This window comes from Phaseolus vulgaris, chromosome 6, assembly GCF_051622355.1.
Source record: "Phaseolus vulgaris cultivar YP4 chromosome 6, ASM5162235v1, whole genome shotgun sequence".
Taxonomy (NCBI): domain Eukaryota; kingdom Viridiplantae; phylum Streptophyta; class Magnoliopsida; order Fabales; family Fabaceae; genus Phaseolus; species Phaseolus vulgaris.
In genome coordinates, this window is record NC_143503.1 from 22,973,580 (window position 1) to 22,990,554 (window position 16,975).

At 33.6% G+C, this 16,975-nt stretch overlaps 3 protein-coding genes across 4 annotated transcripts; 2 read left to right on the forward strand and 1 right to left on the reverse strand.

Annotated features, from left to right (window-relative positions):
* Positions 1–1,328: 1,328 nt before the first annotated feature.
* On the reverse strand, positions 1,329–6,757 carry LOC137831357 (uncharacterized). 2 transcript variants are annotated; one of them, XM_068638998.2, is made up of 3 exons: positions 6,617–6,757; positions 4,207–6,492; positions 1,329–1,667 (listed from the first exon to the last, which is right to left on the reverse strand). In XM_068638998.2, the coding sequence occupies exon 2, from the start codon at positions 6,470–6,472 to the stop codon at positions 4,397–4,399; it is 2,076 nt and encodes a 691-aa protein (XP_068495099.1). In that variant the 5' UTR covers positions 6,473–6,492; positions 6,617–6,757; the 3' UTR covers positions 1,329–1,667; positions 4,207–4,396. The 2 variants fall into 2 exon arrangements, with proteins under 2 accessions (XP_068495099.1, XP_068495098.1); XM_068638997.2 differs by having other exon boundaries at positions 4,207–6,489; positions 6,617–6,753.
* A 4,605-nt stretch (positions 6,758–11,362) lies between these two features.
* Positions 11,363–12,194, forward strand: LOC137831358 (uncharacterized). Its single transcript, XM_068638999.2, has one exon. The coding sequence runs from the start codon at positions 11,477–11,479 to the stop codon at positions 12,056–12,058; it is 582 nt and encodes a 193-aa protein (XP_068495100.1). The 5' UTR covers positions 11,363–11,476; the 3' UTR covers positions 12,059–12,194.
* Positions 12,195–13,120: 926 nt separating this feature from the next.
* ACOS5 (acyl-CoA synthetase 5) lies at positions 13,121–16,614 on the forward strand. Its single transcript, XM_068641453.2, has 6 exons — positions 13,121–13,588; positions 14,030–14,611; positions 15,181–15,373; positions 15,474–15,619; positions 15,907–15,974; positions 16,220–16,614. The coding sequence occupies exons 1-6, from the start codon at positions 13,124–13,126 to the stop codon at positions 16,467–16,469; spliced, it is 1,704 nt and encodes a 567-aa protein (XP_068497554.1). The 5' UTR covers positions 13,121–13,123; the 3' UTR covers positions 16,470–16,614.
* Positions 16,615–16,975: the final 361 nt, after the last annotated feature.

Genomic DNA, 16,975 nt, shown 5'->3' on the forward strand with positions numbered 1-16,975 from the left:
TTTATAAATATTTATAATAAGAGAACTGTTAGAATGAATCATTATCTCAATTTTTTTTACATGTGAAACAATTTTTTAACATAGACTAAAATATTAAAATATTTTATATTAAATTATCATTAATTTAAATATTAAAATATAACATAAATTAAAAATTTATTTTTTACATAAAAAAGATGATAATAACTTCTTTCAATATTTTATTTACAATAAATATCCAAAATATTTAAAGTTTAAATTATAAATAAAATCTAATTTAACATCATTTCTTTATAATTATTCATTTATTTAATAAATTTTAATTATGTTAAAAGTTGTTAAAAATTAACTCATCTTATTTAACTATATTAAAATTTAGAATAAATGAGTGTATTAAATAAAAGATAATATCATTTCATAAAATAATTTAAATTTATAAAAAAGTTATATCATACTTAGATTATAATTTAAAAAAAATTAAATATATATCTATTGAGACCCAAATTAACTACATAATCAGAAGCATTGGCATAACAAGTAGATGCATAAACTGACAACTGTTGACTATCACTAGAGACATTCAATTTACATTTTGGAAGTAAAACAGGTAAAAAAAAAGACAAAACAAAAACAAAAATAGAAAAGAATAGGAAGTAAAGAGCAAGGATGAAAAGAAAAGACAATCTTGTCAGTTTTAACATTATAAAAGGTTGGGCATATACGTTTCCAAGTAGACATAATGTAATCCCTAGGGAATGTCTATAAAAAAACAGCATCTACTACACACCAACTATCTCATATAAAAGGATTATTCCAAGGTACATAATCAATTTATTAAAAATTATAATGTCATAAATTAGATTATTAACTAGGGCCAAGACTCACAATTTTGTAATTTTCAACGTATTAAACTCGATAATAAAAACATACTAGGAAAAGATATAATTAAGTATGCTGCTTAGTTTCTTATGAAATTGTTAAGACAAACTTTATCTACAAAAAGACAAAATCCAGTCATCATCTTCTATTAAATGCATCTAAGATACAAGAGACAACAGAAATCAATACAATGTGGTCATTCCATTATCAACTCTTGGATTCCATTAGACTACATATACAAGACAACACCATAAAACAAAAAGTGAGAAAAACTGGAGGGGGATTGGACCTTTATCATTGAAGTTAATATCAATATATACATGAAAGCATGTACAATTCTCCAGCTTTGAATGATTACAGTGATCAAATGGTTAGCTCTATACATCATACACAAGATTTGTACGCTAAAAAATGTGAGGACAAAACAAAAGAAGTGAAAAAAAAAAAAGATACAACAGCCAGCCAAAAGGTGGGGAAAAAATTATACAACAGCCAGCCAATAAGATTCGGCACATTATCAGCATCCTCTACTAAATCCTAAAGTACACATTTCAAACAATAAGTTCCAAATAATCTGCCACATTTCAGACTTCAGAGAGTTAAACCCATTACATCAACATCGATGGTTTAAGTAATCATGTGCTAATAACTGAAACAAATTCAAATCAAAAGCTAATACTTCATAGCAAAAGTTCCCCTTCAGAATGTGGGAAAAGGTCATGACTCCAATCTTCAACATTGAAGCCGCTTGATATCCCCACCACAGCCCAGAGTTTGAATGATCAGTTTCCTTTCTCAAAACAGATGTCCTACAACACAAACCCATAACACCCATACTTGTTGGAATTCAGAAGACAATAACAGAAAGGAGAAAGAGACATCGAATTCATATAAAATCACAAAACAATACTTCCTCAATTCCGTTAAACAAGAACACAGATTTAGCTTAGTTATAGCTGAAAATAAACATATTGGACCAGAAGCAAACAAAATGTTAATCTTAGGGGAACAGCAATCCAAGGGTTTTAGACCATAGAAACACATAGAACTTCTAAATTAATTAGAAATATTGTTCGAAATCTAAAATACCTCGAATGGAGGAAATGATGCAACATTGATTAGGAAAATTGTGTTAACTTTTAATGTTCAGGATCTTTTCTTGTTCGGTACTTCATATTTTTATCCATACGTAAGTAATTTGTTCACGTGATAAGATTAAGGTTAGCAGGTTAAGAATATAGTACTTGACCTGAGTTCAACTATATAAAGTTAATGCATTGTCTTTTGCATCACCTACATAAATATAATTGTATCGTATGTAACATTATTAATTGCCTTTTCCTCCTTACCAGCTTAAACCCTTTACTTTCAACATGGTATCAGAGCAAATACCATATTCCATAACCTAAAGACATTACTCTTTCCACTCCCAAATTTGAAGAGAAATTTTTTCAAACTCCCAAGTTTGGTTTACATCTCTTCTTGGAAGGTTGGGTCAACTATATTAGATCAAACAAAGTCATTGTGTTATGTCAGTAAACAATTCCTCAAAGATGCAACATATATCTAATCCGTTTTTAATTGTTTTACTCAGTTTCCCAAGTCCTTGTTCAATTGTGTTTCATTTCATGGCAAAAAACCCCTACATTTTCCTTCCACCTATGCTACTTTCTCTCTCCTCCCACGAGTGATCCTATCTATTAACCCAGGTTTAGCACCAACGGACCTTATCATCATCCTTGCCGTTCCCAACTTGCACAATAATTAGGTCACTATTGCCAAAGCTACTATAATCCACCAAACAATGTTAATATATACGCCCTAATTTATCAACACATACCCATTTCCTAAGATCCTATTACAGCTTCGGCTAATTGTTTGTAAGGGAATAACTTGCAAAAACTAATCTCAAACAAATGCCTCCACAAAAATGTTCACAAATATAGTTCATTTAGGAAGTTAAACAGTGTTCTATAAATAATTTAGGGGAAAACTAGATTAAGCAAATCCAAAAAGTCATTCAATTACAGATTATTAGAAGCTTTCAGCATTTATATGGTATATGCACATCCTAAATCATAAAATCTAGACTCAGCAAATCCAGAAAGTCATGCAATTATGGATTATCTGAAGCTTCAGTGTTTATACATTATATACTCATCCCAAATTCAAAATTTCTTCCGCTAAAAATGTGTAGCTGTTATTTATGGGACCACATATAAATGCATCCACCCCTCCTGACTATAGAACTTTGATGTAACCACATGTTCAGGTGCTGATGTAACATTTATTAGAACCTAATCTTAATACAGCTAAACTACCAAAAAAAGGAAAGCATGGAGGGTGATAGTAACTGTACTGAACTTCCCGGGGAATTAGTTACTAACATACACACACAGAAACTACAAAACCAGAATGAAATATATACATAGCTGAATCCGATTATAAACTTCTAAAGTTAGCATAATTAGACTAATAAAAAATGAATAATAATCATAATTCGTAACAAAAAAAGTGCTTAACAGACAACATAGATCGGTGTTTATACATCCACACCTGGTCCAACTGCAGAGGTATACCATCACACAGGATAGCAGAAAAAATAAGACCCAGATGCATTTGGTAGGAACTTAGACACAATTTTAAGCAGGAATGATTACGATAAAGAAATGAGCACACGAACAAAAGAAAAACTACAATGAAACATTAAAAAGACAATGGAAAAAATAAATTTTAAATTCAAATATAATATTTTTTTATTCAGATAGATATATACATTTTATTTGATAAAGCAAATATAAAAAAGTGGGTAAGGTACTCTCATGAAGCAGAAGGAAAAAAAAAAACCTTGAATAGAAAACCACAAAAACAAATGCTTCTAAATGGGTCAAGTTAAATATAGGAAAGAACTCCTACACCCTCTACGGAAAACCCACAACACATAAAACTGATACAAAAAAAATATTATCCAAATGTTCAAAAATTAATAATCTATCACTGAAATGTAAGTTTCATATCATTAAACTTCTCAACTGTTGACTATAGCTTTGAAAAAACTATATATTCCACAAAATAAGCTAAAAACTATAAGCTATTATACATACTTTGAGTACAGACAAAGTTAGAATATTATAAAGCAGAAATCTAGAAGCTAAAAACTCTAAATAGTCAACACTAGTCTTCTGCAGACTGTTGTCATGTCATCCATGGTAAAAAAGTTCACGAAAATGAGAGTAAAGACATGGAATCTATGACTATATGTCACAATGAACATGGCGGGCAATAAGCTCATATCACAAATCAAGATTAAACAACAAAGAAGGCTAAGAATTGCAGTCTTAAACTAACCTTTCCACAGAAGAAAGAAACTCTACTCCTAACAAGGAGCAATTAGAACAAGTGATTGAAATAAAACAGCTGCTCAACAACTTCCAGGCCCCAGAGAATTCAAGCAAATGACAAATCCTACTTTTCAATTACTGTTTTTTTCTTCTTCAGTGGAATGCCTTCAAGTAAATAACAAGCACCCTATATAAAATTATTCAGAAGTAAGCCGTCGCCTCTTCCCATAATCAGCATCTCTTGGCCTTGAATGGTGTTCCTCCTCTTGTGATATCCGAGGTTTGCTGTGAGTCCTTGATGATCGTCCCCTGTCCCACTCATCATCATGCTCTGCTTCCCGGTCTCTGTACCTATGATGATCAGCATATCGGTCCCTATCTTCCCTGTGCCTGTCACGCTCCCGATGATCCCTTTCGCGGTCGCGAGACCGTTCACGATCACGAGACCTTTCTCGGACAGTTTCTCTATCATCTCGATGCCTTCTTTCAGACCACTCAGGATCATGGCCCATCTCTTTCTCTCTAGGAGCATCTCTCTCGTATCCTTGATCTCTATCATCCCTATACCTTCTCTCAGAAGAACCAGACCAGTCCCTTTCGGAACCTCTATCTTTCTCCCTCATAGGCCACCCAGCTCTATCATGACTCACTTCACCATACTGATGGTCGGATGCAGCTTCCTCCCCATAACTTGACTCTCCAGCCTTCCCACCACCAGGCTCTTCCCCACCCCATCCACCCATATTCGGATCTGACCACATTCCCATATTAGGACCATCCATACCTGATGTCGGCATCATCCCCATACCATTAACTGGCATCCCTCTTCCAAAGAATGCAGGATTAACATGAGGTGCTACTCCAGGCAAACCAACACCTCCAACACCAGGGAATGAAGGTAAGAGCCCAGAAAATGGAGGGGTTGGACCCCCAGGAAAGCCTCCATAGCTACCCATTCTACCCATGGGACCACCAAAAGCAGGATCAAAACCCTGACTCATCATTGACTGAGGATGCATCAGTGGAGGGGTACCACCAATTCCCTGTCCAAAACCATTTCCACCATGACCCATTATACCTCTACCACCCATCCCACCACCCCTATTCCTCATTGGATTCACAGGCCCCCTATTCCCCATACCAGGATTGTTCCCTCTTCCCCAGTTACCTCCTCTCCCATAACCTCTATTCCCATCTCCTCCTTGGTAATTACCACCTGTAGAAATATTAGCTCCACCAGGCTTAGCCCCCGAATCAGAAGGCCCCCTCCTTCCCTGTTGTGTAACAGCAGATGGGTTCATCTGCTGATTCCTGTTTATCTGAGCCTCCCCCATTTTCTTAACTGTAAAAGGAGATGCAAACGCAACAACACATGGTCTCCCGTTAAAAACATGACCATTCATTCCCTCCTTGCAAGTTGTTGCTGCAGAAGGGTCAAAAAACTCAACTTGGCAATACCCCTTAGACTTCCCACTAGCCTTCTCGTCGAAAAACTTCACCTCCTTAACAGGCCCATACTTACTAAGCTCAGTTTCCAGCTCAGCATCAGTAGTCCACCAATGCAAATCACCGACAAACAATATAGTACCACCGGAAGCAGCCACACCACCACCACCACCAGCACCTCCAACTCCTCCAGTACTAACACTATTAACAGCGCCCACACTGTTTCCAACACCATTTCCACCAACCCTAATAGCACTCCCCCCTCCTCCCCCACCTTGACCTTGTCTCGCTAAACCCTCATTTCCCACACTCCCAACAACCCCACCATGTGGCTGCTGCACATTCCCCGGAACTGCAGCCCCGTCATTACCACCCTGTTCCTCAATTCCACTAGATTTCATAGATTGATGCCCCAATTCAACCCTAATCCCACCTTTGGCAGCCACCTCGTTCCCTCTAAACCCTTGATTCTGAAATCCATCAACTCTCCCTGAAACCCTAGATTCCAAAACCTCACTTTCACCGCCTCCTACACCCTCCCCCCCGCCACCGGCAGTGGGAATCGAAACCCCGGCGGCATCAGGAGCCGGCGGGGGCGGCGGGGGCTTCTGATCCTCGACGCCATCGTTTCGGAAGGCCGGCTCGTCGTTTTTGCGCAAAGATTGAAGGAACCCTTCGCCTACGTTGACGTCGTTGTAAAGATCTTCATAATCGTCATCTTCCTCTGCCATGAAACCATCGTCGGCCACGGCGGATATAGCTTCGTTACGGTGAAACTGATCCATGGGATCGCCGCTCTCACCGTACCCTCCATCGCCTTCGTCCATTGTTGGGGTTTTCCCCCCTTCTTGACCAAAAAAAGTAAAAGAAAAAAATACGATTTTTATTTTAGGGTTTTCATGGGCGAGTGAGATCAAGAACGAAGCGCATGGGATCAAAACGCGCAACGAATAGAAGGGAAGAGATCTTACCAGCGCATGTGTTTGTGTGCAGAAGAAGAGAACAGAACAGAACAGAGAAAGAGAAAGAGCCCACACAAACCCTAATATGGAAACTTCTCAACTAATTCAATCTTTTGTTATGTTTTTCATTGCTCTGTGTGAGTGAGTGCACTTTAACCTAAAATTCTAAATTTTTCTCTTATTTGTGACATGAATTCTACTATGTAAGAAGGATTGTTTTGAATAAAGATGCAAATTTTGTGTGTTCACATCAAAGTGTTTTTTATTTCTATAATTTTGTATTTATGTTAATATATTTAAAAACAACTTAAATTTGAAAATAATTTATGTATTACTTAGTGTTATTAATGCAATATTTATACAATAAATAAATATATAAAAGAAGAACTTTTTCTCATATAATATGACACAAAATTAGATGAAGAGAAGATGCATTTTCTTGCAAAGTTATGGAAGACCATAAACCTATGGTCTAGTGAAGATTTGATAATTGGACAAAGTTACAATTACCATGAGTAAACGATTTGAACAAATTTGTCAATTTTTATTCAAAATTAAGTATTAAAACAAAATATATGCAATGTAATTTATAGCATATTTTATATACTAGATCAATTAAGTCACATTGTCTTTTACAAATAAAGAAATTTTAAGAGAAAAAATATTACAATTAATCTAAGAGGTACATAGTTTTCTTATGTTCTTAAAATAAAATGTGTATCTTCAATTTTTATGAAATCTGGAATACATTCTATTTTTTTATTTTAAATTAAACAATGCATAATACAATTTTTATATTTCGGATTATAAAATTCTGAAATATAATTTTTTTTATTTTAAGTTATATAATTTGAAATACAAAAATTTACAAATTTTAACTTTCGAATGAAGTTTTTGAATTTCACATTTCATAATTAAGTTGAATTGAAATTTAAAATTTTAAGAACTTCTTTATTTTGATTTTCCCATGCTTCACCTAATTAGAATGATGAGAAAATTTTGAAACATAACACCATTAAAGTTCCTTGATCAAATTTTATTCAAAAACAACTAAAACTAATTTAATATTCAAACCTTAACACCATAGCGTGTTTTTCTATGTAGAAAAATGATGAAACTAAGAAGATAATAACACAAGATAGAACTTACCACAGCAAAATTCATTATTGATGCTTCAACTATTTTTCTAAATATCTTGTAGACTAAAATTTTCAAAGGAATGGAGAAGAGGTTTGATTTTGGATTTTATAAAGGAATAGTGAGAAAATAATTTGTTTGAAGAAGAGAAGGAGAAATTAACAATGTTTTGTGAACAAAAAATTCTAAATTTTCTTACTATAACCTTATATCAACTAATTTCACTCCTAGTTGTAACTTCTTCTTACTTATTGAAATCTAAAAGAAAAGTATAAAACTAAAAGTTATAGTATGTTCTTACTATTTAATCATTTGAATTCACCATTTTTATCCTTCTATTATATTCAACTCATAATAAATCTCAATACTAATTATAAGCAAATCATGTATACTTCATACACTCTTTCACTCCACCAGCTTAAACATAATTAATTCATTTTGCTTTAAATTAAAATCAAAACACATACATTGCAAACTAGATTGCCTACATTTCAAACATGCATTAAATTTAATTACCAATTGTTAAATTTTTTCAATACTTGGACCTAAAACACAAGTTTTAACATTTTTCTCAATTAGAAAAATTTTCTACTGAAAAGCTTACACACTAAAGAAGAGATAAGAATATTCAACATCTTTTGTTTAAGCTCCTAGATAACATGATTAATTCTATCACCCTAAATATCTTCAACTAAATTGATATCTTTGCCTTTTTCAACAACTTCATATGTTAATCACCAGACTATACTAGGTTAGCCTCATACATACTTGGAACATTCCCTAGTTAATATACCAACGAAACATGTTATGCAAGTTTGCTATAAGTGATGGTAAAATTAACTCATAATTTATTTGACCATTACACTTCAAAATATGATATGTCCATGTAAACTTATGAATCCACATTCTCAACTTAATAACTTTCTTTACAATTATGGTAGATATAATTCTCAAAAACACATGTTCCCCATGAGTAAATTCCAAACCTCACCTTTTACAATTTTGAATAAAACTTATATTTGCTTATGAATACACTCACTCCATAAACTTAAACACAAATAACCCATTATAATTAAAAGTTAAACAATACATACACTACAAACATGTATTAAATCACCTAAAATTTAAACATCCTTGAAGTATAATACTAATTGTTAATTATTCCACACACTTATATTACCATATAAAACACTATTCTTATATCACATAATACCTTATCACACAATTCTTATATTACACAATTCTTACATCTTCATTTTTTGGAGTCCATATAAGATGCATCTCATGTATAAAATTTATTATTATTGTCGTATTTGGAGTTGGATTCGGAAAATTTTCCTTAATTCTCATTTCTCTAATGTAGATAATCTTCTTTCTTTTGTTAAGAGTGATGGTAGTCATTTGGTTAATTTGATTAAACTTGTTCTGATAACTTTTCCTATTTGGATGATATGGTGTACAAGGAATTACGCTAGATTTCATATTAAAATTGATGTTTCTAGAGTTATTTCGGTCATTAAAGATCTCACTCGTCTAGTGAGAAGTTCATCTAAAAGTTATATGCGCAATGATATGTTTGATTTCAATGTGCTTAAGTTTTTTTATATTCATACTCGTAGTGGTCAAGTTCTACATCCTCTTTCTTTTATATGAGAGTTTTCTTCACCAGGTTGGGTTAAAATTATGGTGCTGTTAGGGGTTCTTCTGGTCTTGCTATTGAACAAACTCAAAAGATGAGTCTTAGTAGTTTATGACTTGAATGTGATTTTGCCTTGATTTGTGTTTCTCACATCTTTCGTGAAGGGAATGCATGGTGCTGATAAGCTTGATAACTTAGGGTGTGTTTGCTTTTGAGGGTGATGGAGGTTGAGGGTGAGGGTGAATGAGTGTCACCCTTGTTTGCTTCTATGAGAGGGGGAGGTTGAGGGTGAGAATGAGTGGAAAGTTGATGGTATTTAGAATCCTTTCATAATTGAAGAGAGTAAGTAGGTGGGGTAAACATTATCAAGTGAAAAAAAAGAAAGTGCTAGCTTAATCAGCAAATTAAATAGGAAAACTTTAGTTCAGGTGATAGTACAACACTCCATATATCTATCCCATTTTAAATAGGGCTTCCTGACCTTCCTAAGGGACGAGGAAGAAAGAAATGAAGCAAGTCATATTATGCTTTAGTTCCAAAAGAAAGCCTGCAAGCGGACTAACCAGTGTTCAAGTAAAGAAGGACTTCATTTCTCTACAGAACTTAAGAAAAGGAGAGTGGAATGAGATGAAAAGACCATGGTGCCCTTCATACAATAATATTAATAATGAAAATTATTATTATTAATAATGGAAATTATTATTATTATTAATAATTTTATGTTAACATAATATATTTTAAAGAATTATAAATAATATTAAAATTATCTAAATAAAATAACTTAAGTAACAAAATTATTTTAAATTAATAAAATGAAAAATAATAAAATTATACTTACATTTAAAATTATATTTAATTATTTCTTTGAATTTTATATTTTTTTATTTTGTTTATAAATGAAACTTAAAATTATTTTAATTAACTAAAATATGCACAAAATTAATAATTATTTATTCTTTTTTATATTACAATTTACACTATTCAAAATAATTTAAAATACTCTTATAACCATCACATCACTCACGTATCTGAATAAACTTTCTTCACACATCCGCTCTAACATACCCTAATCCAAACACACTAACTTTTTTCACACTTTCTTCTCACACTCTCACTCTCCCACACCCTCGACTTTCCACTCCTCAATCCAAACAAAACCTTAATAAGCTTTATTCATAGAGAGTATTTTCATTGGTATAATAGGTTTTCTTTTAGTCTTTTCTTAGAGTTCTTTATTAATAGGTATAACCGATGTACCATTTTTGTTAATATATAAGTTTTGGTCTAGTCCTTCATATTTTCTTGTATTTTCTTTTTTTTAATAATATTTTTTTCCATGTCAGATGATTGTTGTTACTTGAGGTGTCAAGTTAGTTAAAATGTAAGTTTCATAGTGATGTCAAATATAAGAGTTTTTATAAAAAAAAAAGTGTTTCATTAACTAATTATATTAAAATTAATTTATCTTAATAATTTTTTTATGCACTAAAAATGTTAAGCCCAGACTCGTCAAGGTGAGGAGGGTAAGCAAAAGAAATTCAGGACAATGTAAAATTATAGGCGAGGTTGATCTTTTTAAAGATTACTTATTTGATAAAATAACTAGACTTTTGTTTTTTTATGTGACTGTTTACTTAAGCAATAGCCTTAACTTGTTTTCATTCTCCAATTCACCTACACTTCCCAAAACAAATAACAACATACAAAACCCTAATTCCAAGAAGTGCTTATCTAAAGCACTTTTTTAGAAACCAACCCAAGTAATATAACACCATCACAAATATTATTAAAAAATGGTAAACAATTGTTTCTTCAAACTTTTCAGTTTTGTTTGTTTTATTATCTGGATCAGTGTGAGAATCTAACCAAACGAGTCATCCCACCAACGGCTATTTTACTGGCTAAACCCTATCCACCATCTCCCAACGGTCAAATCTTGGTCTCACCACCATCCTTTATATATTCCCCAAATACACCTTCATCCAACACAGTTCCACATTTTCAGTTTATCACCATACAAACACTTTTCAACGTTGTTGTTGTTGTTGTAAACTTCCACTTCCTCGTACCACTCCGAATTGTCGTCAAACATCATGGTGATTAGGTTACTTTCACAAGTTATGTTGGCATTGTTCTTCACATTTTTGTGTTCGGTTCACGCAGACAACGCTCCCGCCCCTTCACCCAAGTCAACACCCTCGCCGGCGCCGGCCAAACCACCCTCTTCTGCCACTCCTCCGGCGCACTCTCCTGCACCCCATCAAGCATCTCCTGCAAAGTCTCCAACTTTATCACCTCCTTCACAATCCCCGGCGGTTTCTCCATCTGGGTCTTCCCGTTCCCCGCCGCCGGCGGAGGCTCCAGCCACTCAGCCACCATCTTCAGTTTCTCAGGCTCCCAGCCCAGCCACAAACGTCTCTTCGCCGCCGGCTCCATCTCCGGTGGCAGAGGCACCAACGCCGGAGTCTCCTGCTGGGATTCCTTCAAGTTCTGCCCCACCGGCAGGTTCACCTGTCACGCTGCCATCCAGCAGCGTCTCTCCGGGGACTGCTCCGGCGAGTTCTTCTCCAGAAAGTTCACAGGGCTCGGTTGGTGATGAATCGGGCTCAAGTTCAAATGCTGCTTCAGTGATTTTGGGTGGTGTGGCACTTTGGGTGGCTTTGACTATTGTCTAAAGCATGGAAATATGAGTATTCTTTGTGTTCCAATTTTTTATTAACCATTTATTGTTACTCGATCAATTTTTGTAGTTCTTTGTTATTTCATTATTCTGTAATTGGTTAATGAATTTATATTAACTTTTTTGTTCAATTTGAAAAGGGTTTTTTGGACCACTAAATTAGCATCATTTGAAATATTCTAAATTAGCATTGTTTGTTTACGAATTACAAACGAACTCCTAAATCAAGCAAGAAGACCAATCAATTGTGATAAATATTCAGGTTTTAAAATTGAAACTAGAAACTTCAGAGGTAATAAATTAATAGCTACACCATCTTCTTAAAAGTTTTGGAAACTTTATTATATATACATCAAAATTGGACTGGACTCTTTTAAAAAAAATCATATAAATTTGTGGATTTTTAAAATTTAAAGATCCTTTTTTATCTAGAAAATCCATTTAGATAAGTTCTTCATTCTAAAGTAAATGCAACTGTATAATTATAATTATAATTTTAAAAGTATTTTTTATTTTCGTCTAGAATCCTGATCAGAAAAATGATACAATTGCTCTTATATTCTTGTCTCTAACTCGTTTATCAAACTTGTTCTTTCTGTTTTCAATCTACTCAACTTGTCAACTTACTCGTACTTTTTTTCTTTTTTAAGAACAAGTTAGAAGAGGGACAAAATTAAACATTGAAATAAAATTAAATAAATAAAAAATATTTAATCAAGTGATTTTTTTCATAAAAATTTAATTGAAAATATTTAAATTTACAAGATATTTTATACAAACCATATTTTTTTACTAATGAAGTAAAACATGAAGATTGACTTCCTTATTTAGTATTGATTCCTTGGATGAAGATGGCCTAACAGTGATTGTAGGAGCATTGTAGTTGGGCTTTGTCAATGACATGATTCAACAAATTACCAACATAAAGAGCCCCCACGCATGGCAAATTGGCAATGCCATTTCACTTGCAACTCATCTAACCTCACTCACCATGAAAAGAGTATGACCACAAATGTGCTTATAATAATCTCACATTCTCAACCCCATTTGAGAGGAGTACATGCAACATCTTGTGAATTGCTTATCCACACACAACACAAACATGGGAACCTACGTGGAAAGTTTGTCAGGTGTGGAGGAACATGTCTTTCGTAGCCAATACTCACCTGTCCCTATCCCTGACAATGTGACTTTGCCAGAATATGTGCTCCAAAATGCTGAATTGTATGGTGAGAAGGTTGCATTTGTGGATGCTGTAACTGGAAAAGGGGTGAGTTATAGAGAGGTGGTGAGGGATGTAGACAGGTTTTCAAAGGCCTTAAGATCTCTTGGTTTGAGGAAAGGGCATGTTGTGATTGTGGTACTTCCAAATGTGGTGGAGTATGCCATTGTTGCTTTGGGGATAATGGCTGCTGGTGGGGTGTTCTCAGGGGCAAATCCAAGTTCTCATGTCTCAGAAATTAAGAAACAGGCAGAGTCTGCTGATGCCAAATTAATTGTCACCAATAGCTCAAACTATGAAAAGGTAACTGCTTTATTCTTTTTCATCTGTTTAGTGTTTAATACTCATGACACTATGTTATATTTGATTCAATCATAATTAAAAAATGCATAGAAAATAAACTTTAACCAATGAGTAAAGTGACATTTTTTTCACTGTCATCTAATCTAAAAATTGGTTCATGTCTTATTTATATTAAACAAAATAATGTATTATATATATATATATATATATATATATATATATTTCAAAATACAATATGAAATATTTGATTACCTTATTCTTGTTATTGTTATTTAATTTTAATAAAAACTAACATGAATAAGTATAATGTAAGGGTTAGATAAAAAGAATTACTTTATAAAAAGTCATTAGTGTGTAATTAGTTGATAGAGTGAAATTTGAAGGTTATACATAGAAAAATCAGAGTCTTAAAGCGTAGTTTCTGAGTTGATATAAACACAGGTGAAGGGTCTAGAGCTACCTGTTATTGTGCTAGGAGATGAAGTTGTTGAAGGTGGCATGAATTGGAATAAGTTGCTGGAAGCAGCAGATAGGGCAGGTGATGATTTTGCCAAGGAGCCTATTCATCAGAATGATCTTTGTGCCATGCCATTCTCATCAGGCACCACAGGAATGTCAAAGGGTGTGATGCTCACTCATAGAAATCTAGTGGCTAATCTCTGCTCTACACTCTTCACTGTGACTAAGGAAATGGAGGGCCTTGTCACCACACTAGGCTTGATTCCCTTCTTTCACATTTATGGCATCACTGGAATATGCTGTGCCACTCTTAGGAGCAAAGGGAAGGTTGTGGTTATGGGAAGGTTTGAGTTGAAAAAGTTTCTCAATGCCTTAATCACACATGAGGTCACATTTGCACCCATTGTGCCCCCTATCATTCTCAGTTTGGTGAAAAATCCCATAGTAGATGAATTTGACCTCAGCAAGCTAAAACTCCAGGCCATTATGACTGCAGCAGCACCACTTGCACCAGAACTTCTTAATGCTTTTGAACATAAGTTCCCTGGCGTTTCTGTCCAAGAGGTTGGTACACCATTCATCAAGCAATTCCCTTGTACAATATTCTTTGACTAAATTATTTCATGTCTATAGTTCTAATTATTTTTCACCTGACATATAGTTGAGTTCCATTGACTCTTTCTCATAAATTAAGAAAACCAATTATCTGCTGTGTTAAGATTAGTGAAGACTATAAACTGATGGAGATACCAAATCCTACAATAATTTCTTCAACATGTTATTTTCTGCCATGAATTAATTTTTACATTTGCCATCTACTTCAAATATGGTAAGTTTCTCATAAGATTTTTTCATTTGGTCTTTTCCTCTCCAAAGGGATTCTAAATGAAAAACTTGTGATGTTTATATACGAACCAAACATCATTTGGTAGTAACAAATGTTGTGGACAACAACTCATTTAGAAAGAAATTAAAAGAGATAATGAGTGAATAGATTGTGATATCTTTTAAGGACCAAAACCTCATTCAAGTTTGTTTTCTTTTAATTATGTAAATTGTGTTGTGTGACAATAATGTTATGCATATCTAGTATGATGTGTCTATCTTCCTGAAGTGCTAGTTTTCTTTGGTAGGCATATGGACTTACTGAGCACAGCTGCATCACACTCACTCTTGCACAAAAAGGATTGGGAAGTCTTCATAAAAATTCAGTGGGATTCGTCCTCCCAAATTTGGAAGTCAAGTTTGTTGATCCTGACACTGGTCGATCCCTTCCTAGGAACACACCTGGGGAACTTTGTGTGAGAAGCCAATGTGTGATGCAAGGTAAGAATGGAGAAATAATCTACCCCAAAAAAACCAGTTATAAGGTTATGATGATAAATTAGACTGTGAATGAATATAAACTATGTGTCTTTTTCATTAGGTTACTATAAACAGGTGGATGAGACTGCCCAAACCATTGACAAAAATGGATGGCTTCACACAGGTGACATAGGATTCATAGATGATGAAGAAAATGTCTTTATCATTGATCGTATCAAGGAGTTGATTAAATACAAAGGCTTCCAAGTAAGTTCTTGATATTTCACATGCTTACAACAGGTAAAAAAAAAGAATTTTTAGGCACTCTAAATGAAAAAACCTTACAAAATATGAGACTTTCCAACTCTCATTCACGTTTGTTTTTTAAATCAGACGAGTCTATACTATAAGATATCATATTTCAAAATGTGTACTACAATTATTTTGCCATGAAAGTATGAATATTAGAGAGCACAAATTGGTGAAGGTTAAGGTATCAAATTCCCATTATAGATGCCAAAAATAGTAAAGTAAGTCATTTTGGATGCATGCAGGTTGCTCCTGCAGAGTTAGAGGCCATTTTGCTGAGTCATTCATCAGTTGAAGATGCAGCTGTAGTGCCGTAAGTAACTAACATAGTCTTTGTTAATAAAAAAATGTTCCTTTTACGACTGCATAGTATAAATGCACCAGCTTGTGATTTGTTCTACTTTTCTTCAAGTGGCATCTATGTTTTAGCAAAAAATTATTTTCCTCGGTGCAAGATTGTCAATATAGTTAACATTGTTAATCTTACACTTCTATTGGAATTCTAGTTTTCAAGAAAGTCATTGCAATGTTATGCTTTTTTCTATAATGGTTGTTTAGATTACCAGATGAAGAGGCAGGGGAAATTCCTGCTGCAAGTGTAGTTTTGAGCCCTGGTGCAAAGGAAAGTGAGGAGGACATCATGAACTATGTTGCCAACAATGCTGCACATTACAAGAAAGTGAGAGTGGTACACTTTGTGGAAACCATACCAAAGTCACCCTCTGGAAAAATAATGAGGAGGCTCATCAAAGAGAAGATGGTTGAAAAGATAAAGACAAGTTCCTTAATAAAATCTGAGAATGTCTAAAATCACTCACAAATTATGTACTGCTTTGATCATTCATGTCTCCATTATCAGGGTTGCAAACTTGTTAGGTGATGACTCATTTGATGTGAGATTTATTGTTGTGAGAAATATTGGAAAATAAAATTTGAGACTCTAGTAGATGTAAGCTCTCTGAATTCCCATTTACTTATCTTATATTACTTATATAGAAAGTTTGTTCAAACTTTCAAACTAAGGTGTGCTTGAAAAAGTAAATTATTTATTAACTAGTTTATTGAAGTAAAAATAAGTTTGAGAAAGTTAATTGAAAATTGATTTTACGACAATTTAAATAATTTGTTATTTTGATTTTTTATATATTATATAATTAACATAAAATATTAAAAACTAGAAAAAATAATCCTGCAATCTTAAGAGATAAATTATCTCTTCATTTTCAATAATGGCAAAATTAAAAAAATAATAAAGAATATTCATCAACCTACAAAATATGTAAGGAGTGAACGAAACTACGATGAAAAACAAAA

Excerpts from the sequence above, each read along its gene's own strand:
- ACOS5 (XM_068641453.2), top strand. The coding sequence starts at position 13,124 with ATGCAACATCTTGTGAATTGCTTATCCACACACAACACAAACATGGGA. Across the intron at positions 14,612-15,180 it reads CTGGCGTTTCTGTCCAAGAG|GCATATGGACTTACTGAGCA; the intron begins GTTGGTACACCA and ends TTTCTTTGGTAG. Across the intron at positions 15,620-15,906 it reads TTAAATACAAAGGCTTCCAA|GTTGCTCCTGCAGAGTTAGA; the intron begins GTAAGTTCTTGA and ends GGATGCATGCAG.
- LOC137831358 (XM_068638999.2), top strand. The coding sequence starts at position 11,477 with ATGGTGATTAGGTTACTTTCACAAGTTATGTTGGCATTGTTCTTCACA.
- LOC137831357 (XM_068638998.2), bottom strand. The coding sequence starts at position 6,472 with ATGGACGAAGGCGATGGAGGGTACGGTGAGAGCGGCGATCCCATGGAT.